Here is a 9113-nt window from a genome sequence, read left to right as displayed (position 1 = left end):
TCATAAGGACACATCAAATGTCTTAACAAGCTTACTAGTGAAGTGAATATCAGAGTTGCACATAGGAGTATGAATAAGGTCAATAGACCCAGAAGCAACTAGAAACCAGACTTCATATAAAAGATTGAAATCCTATAATCATATAAAAGACTGAAATCAACTTATAACTTAATAAAAGCTTAATTGGTCAAAAAAATATCTGTTTTGAAACATTACATCTTGGATTATTATATCCACATGTATACAAGAAAATAATAATAATCAATCATATAAGGTCAGCAGACCTTCTCATATATAGCACAAAAAAGAAAGAGCAAATATTGGTTCATAAGGACTGAGAGCAGACACATGTCTTAACATGGTGAAGCAACTAGAAACCAGACTTCATAACCCCAAAATCCATATATAAAACTTGCTTGTTTTTGGTAATGGATTTAGAACATTACATGCAGAAGATAATTTGGTAATTGAATGAAAACTCAAAAAAGGATGGTGAAACATTAGTAAAATAATGGATAACCTTTTCAATCATCTCCAATTAAGGGAAACTGCAGATTTCAGTCATATGAGGAGGGAGATGTTTTTACTGACCTTCATCCTTTTCTCTGCATTCCAAATGTGTTCATTATACAATTTACACAATTCGCTACAAAATTTCATCTATACATCATTCACAGAAAGAATGTTCTTCTACATTAGAATCTACCAACTGTTAGACAAATCATTCTCAGAATAGGAATTCAGCTACATATTCACTTGCTGGAACCATCAACAAATCATCACAATTCTCCTCATTTTCAACTACAGCTTCTGGTCTTGATTGAATCAATGAATCACAGCATCCTACACATACAAAAAGCGGAGGCACTGCTCCCGAATCTTCGATACCATTGCACCGAGTATGCTGCCAAACCTCACACATATCACAAGCCACCATTCTCTCTCCATCATCATCTTTCGCACCACATTCACATCTCACCTTCCAGTTATCAGGACCCCTTTCATACCTCAACTGCCCGTTTAAGTCCATTCCGCTTCCTCTCATCACAAGTTCTGAACCAGATTCAATGATCCCGAACAGCAATTCCGAATCATCCAGATCTTCCATTCCATCTATATCCCTTACCACAAATTTTTCAACAACACAGTAACTATCCCTCATTGCATCTTCTGCTGCTGCCTTAAGTTCCCCCACTGTGGCGTGAAGAGGAAGCATAACAATCTCTCCGACAGGCAATTCCTTATCCATTCTGCCTTCATATTCAATCACAGATGGCATCACTTGGCATACAAATCGCAGAATCTGATCATCTTGGTCTCGAAATGGCCACTCCTTCACAAAATGCTTGGTGTCGAGAATTGTCTGTGTTGCTAATTCCACCACTTCTGATTCAGGATAGTTGAGAAGAACTTTCATGTACAAGTGCCCTAAATCAGAATACATATCAGCTCCAGGAACCATTGGTGGAGCTGGAATGTTTTCTGCAATTTCAAGAGCTTTCATTCCGCTGACTCGATCTCCAGTTCCGTGCTCATCAATTGAGTATTCCAGGATCTTTGTGGTAGGGTTGACTGCACGGCGAACAACATGCCTTCCAACAATGACATTGTTCATAGATTTGAGGACATAATCAAGCAAACCCGTATCACCAATGAACATTCGAGCTGCATCTCTTACTTCCTGTCGAGTCATTCCTCCATGACTCAACTTATCAGCCTTCTTTTCCTTTAATTGATTCACAATTACCTCCGCTGCGTATTGTAATCTTCGGATAGGCCATCGGCTATCCAATGTACTAACTAAAGAACTGAACTTTCGAAATCTCACACTTTTTTGCTTCACCACAACCTTATTTTGCATATCTGCTAATCGGGCAGAAGACTTGGAGGCAGGATATGAATCATTTGCTTTTGCAGGCAGAATGTGTTTCTTCTGTGCACAAGGACATGATTTCACAGTAAGCATAAATCTGAGAAGGTCTCTGAGTGTAATCAACTGGGTTTCACTCAAGTTTCTATAGTAATTGATAATTTGGTGCATTTCCTTGTTTTTCAAATCATGAATGATCTGATCCAGTTCGAGAGAGCTGAGAATTTCAATTGCTCCACTATAATTATACTCTGCAACACCAAAGCTTCCACGGCAGAATTTATAGCCCCATCTACCAAACCACGGATGCCCATATGCAACTCCATAGAGAAGGCGAAGATCCATAGATCGTTTCTTGGAAACATCTTCCACACTGATTTTCCTACAAATAAGGAAAGAAATTGGTGATCTTTTCATGTAATTGAATCAAATTAAAACAAAGTAGAATTGAATTAAGTTTACCTAGCTCCTAAAAATGAGCAAAAACGATCCCAAAGGTCCACTAATTCTCTGCCACAGAGGATCTTAGAACCCCCTTCAATGCCATTGATGCAAAGCAAATGGCCAAATCCATTGCAATGAATCAAACCATGTAAGAGATGAGTGTGGAGATCAAGAACTCCATCTTCTAATCTCCTGTTCCAGTCTCCATCAACAGGTATTATAACATGATATTTCCGTTTACACACAAAATTATCACCCCAACCTAACAAAATGAAGGATCACATAAGAGATCAAAATGACAATCGGAACAACATTTGTTAAATAGAACACACACCCCCAGAAAAAAGGATACTAACCAGTGCATCTGCAGTGATCACAGAAGGGATTGGGAGAGAAGTGGACGTTCTCTTCAATGGTGTAAAAGGGCAAAACGAGATTATTAGTTTGGATAAGAAGAAGAGTAGACCAAACGGGCATACCGGCGACACTGTAATCCTCGGGCTCAGCACATTCTTGAAGAAACGTTCTGATGTTATCCCGAAAAGAACCAGATGGGTTGATGGTGCCGCTTGAGTCGACAAAGCCATGGAAATTGTACACCTTCGCCCTCCTCTTTCTCTTTTTACAAGCTTCAGTAATTGACGGAGGCATGCTTCCTCTCTCTCTCTCTCTCTCTCTCTCTCTCTCTAGAGTCTTTCAGTGTAACTGTTGAACTAACTGAATTGATTTCAGTTGGGATATTGGTTACAGGGCACCCTTCTTCGCGCTCCATTTTCAAAATTGATCCTTCTGGACGATAATACCCCCCGCAATGAAGCTTTTCTTTACAGCTTTGGACTGAGATTGATACTGGTACTAACCGTAGATGGGAAAGCCGTTGAGAAGTTAGTTAAAAACTCTATTCGGAGCTCAGTTTCGCACCGAGTTGAGTTGAGTTGAGTTGAGTTGACTCAAAATAGTAGAACTATCATAGACGACGATGAGCCCGAATTCTTTAATCGGACTAATTAGATTATTTTACACAAAAAATCTAAATGCTTTAAATAATCTTCATACATATAGTAATAAATTAAAATGGATATATAATTATTTTGAAAATGAATAAACATATCTTCCTTTCAAATAAGTTTTTGTCAATCAAAGCAACTATTGGATTTTAAATAACATTAACTAAAATTTGTTCATTTTCTGTTATGGTTTTACCTTTCCCGAACCGAATCAAACATATGAACCAAAACCATAAAGTTTAAGTGTGCTAAAAGCTTAAAAACAAAAAAAAAATCCACCCCTAACAGACTGGACTTCGAAAAATTACTCACAATAATCGGACTAAAATCAGCCCTCCGGACGTCGATTCCTGGATCAGCCACTGGTTACGTAGATTCTAAAAAATTACTACCTTCTTACTTTCATGGATGGAGTCTCTTATCTTTTAATTAAAAACATCAAGCCACTAATCTTTTATTTTTAGACACGTTAAATTTTTTATAACAAGAGAAGTCACCTTTGAATATAAAATTTGAATGATATAACATTATCCATTTCATCTACTTGCCAAATTTGTATTTTTAACAATTCAAAATTTATTTTTTTTATGATTGATTTATCCATAAAGAAAGTTGAAAACCCTCAATTGGAACCGTAGAAAATATATTTTAAGATGTAGATGAAATAAGTAATGCTCTTTTGATTGAATTACATGTTTAAACTAACTAATTTAGCAAGCATAAAGTTAATATGAAAAAAAAATGATTAAGGGTCTTACGTATTAAAACAAAAGTTCATAGACTCATTTCACTAAAATCGAAATGATAAGGGGCCTCAAGGTATTTTTTTTCAAAGAAAAAAAATAACCATTATGATATGTTGTAGAAATTCAGATGGTTTGATCATCAAAATTCTCTCCTAAAGCCTCGCATGAATCTAGAAAAAAAAACTATTGGTTAACCGCAGTAAGTACTCAGTTGTCAAAGTTATTTTTCAATCTTAGAGGAAGAGAAGGAAAAGGAAGAAAGGAGGCTAAGGTTTTTCGACATACCTGGTGCCTCCCTAAAAATCAATTTCTTATTTTGAGATTCAATTTAACTTAATTTCTAAATTGAATTTTATGAAAATTATAAAAAAAATTATAGCTAAAAATTAAAAAAAAAAGTGTAAAAATGTTATAATTTTTAACTAACATACCAAAACCATAAAGTTTAAGTGTGCTAAAAGCTTAAAAAAAAATTTCCACCTCTAACAGACTGGACTTCGAAAAATTACTCCCAATAATCGGACTAAAATCAGCCCCCTCCGGACATCGATTCCTGGATCCGCCACTGGTTACGTAGATTTTGAAAAATTACTACCTTCTTACTTTCATGGATGGAGTCTCTTATCTTTTAATTCAAAACATCAAGCCACTAATCTTTTATTTTTAGACACATTAAATTTTTGATAACTAGAGAAGTCACCTTTGAATATAAAATTTGAATGATATAACATTATCCATTTCATCTACTTGCCAAATTTGTATTTTTAACAATTCAAAATTTATTTTTTTTTATGATTGATTTATCCATAAAGAAAGTTGAAAACCCTCAATTGGAACCGTAGAAAATATATTTTAAGATGTAGATGAAATAAGTAATGCTCTTTTGATTGAATTACATGTTTAAAACTAACTAATTTAGCAAACATAAAGTTAATATGAAAAAAAATGATTAAGGATCTTACGTGTTAAAACAAAAGCTCATAGACTCATTCCACTAAAATCGAAATGCTAAGGGGCCTCAAGGTATTTTTTTTTCAAAGAAAAAAAATAACCATTATGATATGTTGTAGAAATTCAGATGGTTTGATCCTCAAAATTCTCTCCTAAAGCCTCGCATGAATCTAGAAAAAAAACTATTGGTTAACCGCAGTAAGTACTCAGTTGTCAAAGTTATTTTTCAAACTTAAAGGAAGTGAAGGAAAAGGAAGAAAGGAGGCTAAGGTTTTTCGACATACCTGGTGCCTCTCTAAAAATCTTGTTATAAGTTGTTACGCATTCTGGTATGCTTTCTATTATTACTTTTTGAGGTGGCGGGCTTTTATTGTAATAGCACGATCCTCCAATGAGACACTCGGTTTTTATAACATGAGCTGGCTTTACCTGCTGTTAGACGAGGTGCCGCGGCCTAATCTCTCGGGCGGATCGGGGGGTGGACAACCTCATGGCGTCGTAAGCGGTGATTGGCGCCGAAAGCAACCAATCGTGGAATCAAGCTGCTCGGCAGGACCGGAGCTCGGAGATATGGAAGAGTCGCCACCCACGAATGGGAAAATGAACACCGATCCCTTGCGGGAGACCGGTGTGGGTTCGGAAAACTTAGGTACGAGCCGAGAAGGCAAGCTCCTTTCCGGAGAAATGCTACTAGGCACCCCGACATCGCCCGGTTATGAACCACCGGCCTCCTACTCAGCATGTTAGGCGATAACGGACTAATCGTATACTTCTTTAAGTTTAAAATTCATTTGAAACCCTTTTCTTTCTCTTTTTTTGAAACCGTTTTGAGCATATATTATTGAAAAAGCCACATTAGTAAAGAATCACCCATTTATGTTATACATACACAGAGAGGGGGGAGAAAGAAGTGATTTATTTACAACCGTATTTAAAAGTCATGTCGTGTGTTTATTCTACACTAACTTGTTCCCCCAAAACGAGTTTATTTACATGGTTCGCACCTTAATCGCCGTTGGAACGATTTAGGTGCGTTTTAAAACCCCGTTTGATGAAGTTTACCCGAATCGCCGTTGGAACGACTCGAGTGTTTGAAAACATTGAGATAAAAAAAAACATTTGATAAGAAAACGTGGTTAAACATACAAGTCAATTTTATTTTGTACAAATCATTTAAGAAAACGATTCAAAACTCTATTATTCACAAAGAAAACGATTTTAATTATAATGTTCGCTTAATCCGCCGTAGGAACGGACTAAGGTTTTAAGACGTGGTGTTTTGAGAAATGATTTGAAATGTCAAGAAAACTCTATTTATTTACATTAAGAATCTCTAAAAAACTTTAGTTTAAATAATTATATTGAAAGCTCTCTTTTTGTGATTTATTTTCCCCACTTATTTAATGGACTCTTTACCTATTATAATTACATTAATAAACCCATTTAAACTAATATTCACACTCAAATAATACTCATTTGGAACATGGACCCATGAATGGGCCAAAAGAATAAAGAAAATAATTTAGACATATATATATATACATTTAAATCAAAAAAGAAGATATGAAAATAAGAGTTAACACAAAAGAAACTATATGTATATGAAAATAATAGGTACAACACATTTATACAAAATAAAATGTGAAAATAATAAGTAAATCTTATGAATAAGAAAATAACATTTACTCAAAAATAATTTCATTCAATAATCAACAAAATAACCCAAATATCCCAACACTATATATATATACATAACTAATATAGTTTTAAATACCAAAAATAACATATACTAATATCTATCAATTATTTCTCAAAATATCAAATAACTATCATTTAAAACATAGCCTAAATTAATAAAAAGGAAATACATATACATAGTTATACTTATATTTAGAAAATAGTATAAAAAATGGTATACAAATATTATCAAATAATTATATATGCTAAAGGTCCAAAATAATTTGAAAAACATATATTACATAATTATACATATATATATTAAAGATTAAAAGCTTAAAAGTTAGGAAAAAGGGACTGAAATGGCATTTTTTACGTTTTGGCAGATTGCCGACGGAAAATCTGTCGGTAAACAGCATTTAGTGACAGAATCGGTAAATTACAGCAGCACTCCTAAATGTTTCCAGATTTATTCAAAAGCTTTAAATTAAATCTAATTCAATCGTTTTGGATTTCCGAACTACCAAAGATGGATCATAGTCGAAAACGGAAGTTCCTAAACGACGTTTTTTATTTCAAAACATTATTTAGAAATTTCTTTTAAATTAAAAACTTATAATTACAACGTTTTCGATACCCGAACTACCTTTTTATCGGATCACGGTTCGTATTGGGATATCAAAACGAGGTTTTTTATTTTAAAACAAAACCGAATTTTATTCAACACGAGATGAAAATTAAATAAATACGCTAATTAAATAAAATGTGACAACATAAATAAATAACTAAATAAATAAATACAAACTATAACATAAAAATAAATAGGAGAAGAAGATAAATAAAATAAAATAAAAGAGAGTCTAGTCCTCGGATAATACCTTAAATTCGGTATCTGACAGTCGAAACCGATTGATTCCACGAACCACGATCTTCCGTTTTTAATGAAAATTTAGTAAAAATTGAACTTTAGGAAATTTGGAATTTTTGAGAAAAAAATATTTTTCTCAAAAAAATTCACTCTCTCTCTCTAAAAATGTTTAGAGTGAGAAAGGTCTCTCCAAAAATCCTCCCCCTCTTACATGGGGATCCGTGCTTTTTATAGGCAAACGGGTCCCCAGACCAATGGGCGATGCCCAAAGGAAATTGGGCGTCGCCCATTGGGGTTGGGCGGCCGCCCAACCTTGTGTTGGGCGGCCGCCCAACAATCGTTGGGTGATCGCCCAACGGCGTTGGGCGAGCGCCCCACGCAAGGTTGGACGCACGCGCCCAACCTTCGTCGGGCGTTCGCCCAACGGTCGTTGGGCGTTCGCCCGACGTGGTTGGGCGTCCGCCCGACGACCCTCGGGGCGTGCCTCGCGCCGTCGGGCGTGCGCACCCCGCGGCCGCCGAGCGCGCGTTCCGCGCCGTCGGACGCTCACACGTCGCGGCCGCCGAACGCGCGCTTCGCGCTACCGGATGCATGCGCTCAGCGGCCCACGAGAGCGCGCACCGTGCCACCGGACCCGGGCATTGCTCGGACGTCGAGAGCGTGCCACTCGCGGTGCGTCCGACGGACGCCGAGCGCAATTTCCGTGCCGCCGATTTTCCTTCGCTTATTATTCTTTATATATTTTTCCAAAACTTCCGGAATCAATCGCTTCAACCGTCTTGTTTTCAAGTTTTCGTCACAGGTCCTCCGACTCGGTGTCTACACCTGCATATTCATTAATAAGCTAGGTCTCCTTTGGTTAAAGGACTCGGTCTGGAACGACTTTGCTCATGCATCTATGTCTTGGAGATTTGACTTAGGCTCAAGGCCCAATGCTAGGAAGATATCTTTGGAGGATGACTTTTTGCTTATCACTATATGTCCCCTTAGTAAGAGTAAGACTCCCCTTTTAAGGTTATAGAGAGAATTCTTCATCTTTCATACATTTTTTTGGCTGTTCGTTAAATGAATTGTGGCTCTATTTGTGCAGATGGTTAAAATAGGTGTAGGTCGTGAAGAGGGATAATCATAAGTCTTCCTAAGACAACCATTCATATAACTTTCCAAGTTCTCTTTCCTTATAAAAGAGGGTTTGTACTGTTGATCTTCTTTCTCACTATGCAATCCCTGTATTTTGTCTACAGTGTCCTTTCTCTTTTCAAATTTTTCAAATCAAATCTTTTCGCTCTTCTTCTTCTTCTTCTTCAGTAGGCTTCCAATTTCTGCATTCTTATATATATATATATATATATATATATATATTAGCGAGCATAGGTGCATCAAGGTGAAAAGGGGGGCTCATCGTACTAAAGTGTGGCGATGTCCTATCGTGGGATTTTCGAACCTCAATATCGATACAGCCTACAAAATGCATAAATCACCTGTTGAAATAATTTGGTTCATTGTATTGTCCAAGAGTCATTTCTGTATTTATCAAGAGTTGTATTGTT

General features: G+C 36.3%; 1 protein-coding gene across 1 annotated transcript; it reads right to left on the bottom strand.

The window, feature by feature from the left end:
• Positions 1 to 453: 453 nt before the first annotated feature.
• LOC136202977 (PHD finger protein MALE MEIOCYTE DEATH 1) lies at positions 454 to 3292 on the bottom strand. The gene is made up of 3 exons (XM_065994009.1): positions 2671 to 3292; positions 2333 to 2576; positions 454 to 2252 (listed from the first exon to the last, which is right to left on the bottom strand). Exons 1-3 carry the CDS (start codon positions 2963 to 2965, stop codon positions 728 to 730), a joined length of 2064 nt encoding a protein of 687 aa, XP_065850081.1. The 5' UTR covers positions 2966 to 3292; the 3' UTR covers positions 454 to 727.
• Between the last annotated feature and the right edge of the window lie 5821 nt (positions 3293 to 9113).

Source organism: Euphorbia lathyris, chromosome 1 (assembly GCF_963576675.1).
Source record: "Euphorbia lathyris chromosome 1, ddEupLath1.1, whole genome shotgun sequence".
In the NCBI taxonomy this organism is placed as follows: Eukaryota; Viridiplantae; Streptophyta; class Magnoliopsida; order Malpighiales; family Euphorbiaceae; genus Euphorbia; species Euphorbia lathyris.
Note: the sequence above shows the minus strand (reverse complement) of the source record. Positions and strands in the feature narration are given on the sequence as shown.

Bases quoted from the DNA above. Each gene is read 5' to 3' on its own strand.
- LOC136202977 (XM_065994009.1), bottom strand. From the start codon at position 2,965: ATGCCTCCGTCAATTACTGAAGCTTGTAAAAAGAGAAAGAGGAGGGCG. The intron at 2,577-2,670 runs GTTAGTATCCTT...TCATTTTGTTAG, and splicing joins TGATCACTGCAGATGCACTG to GTTGGGGTGATAATTTTGTG. The intron at 2,253-2,332 runs GTAAACTTAATT...CCTTATTTGTAG, and splicing joins TGCTCATTTTTAGGAGCTAG to GAAAATCAGTGTGGAAGATG.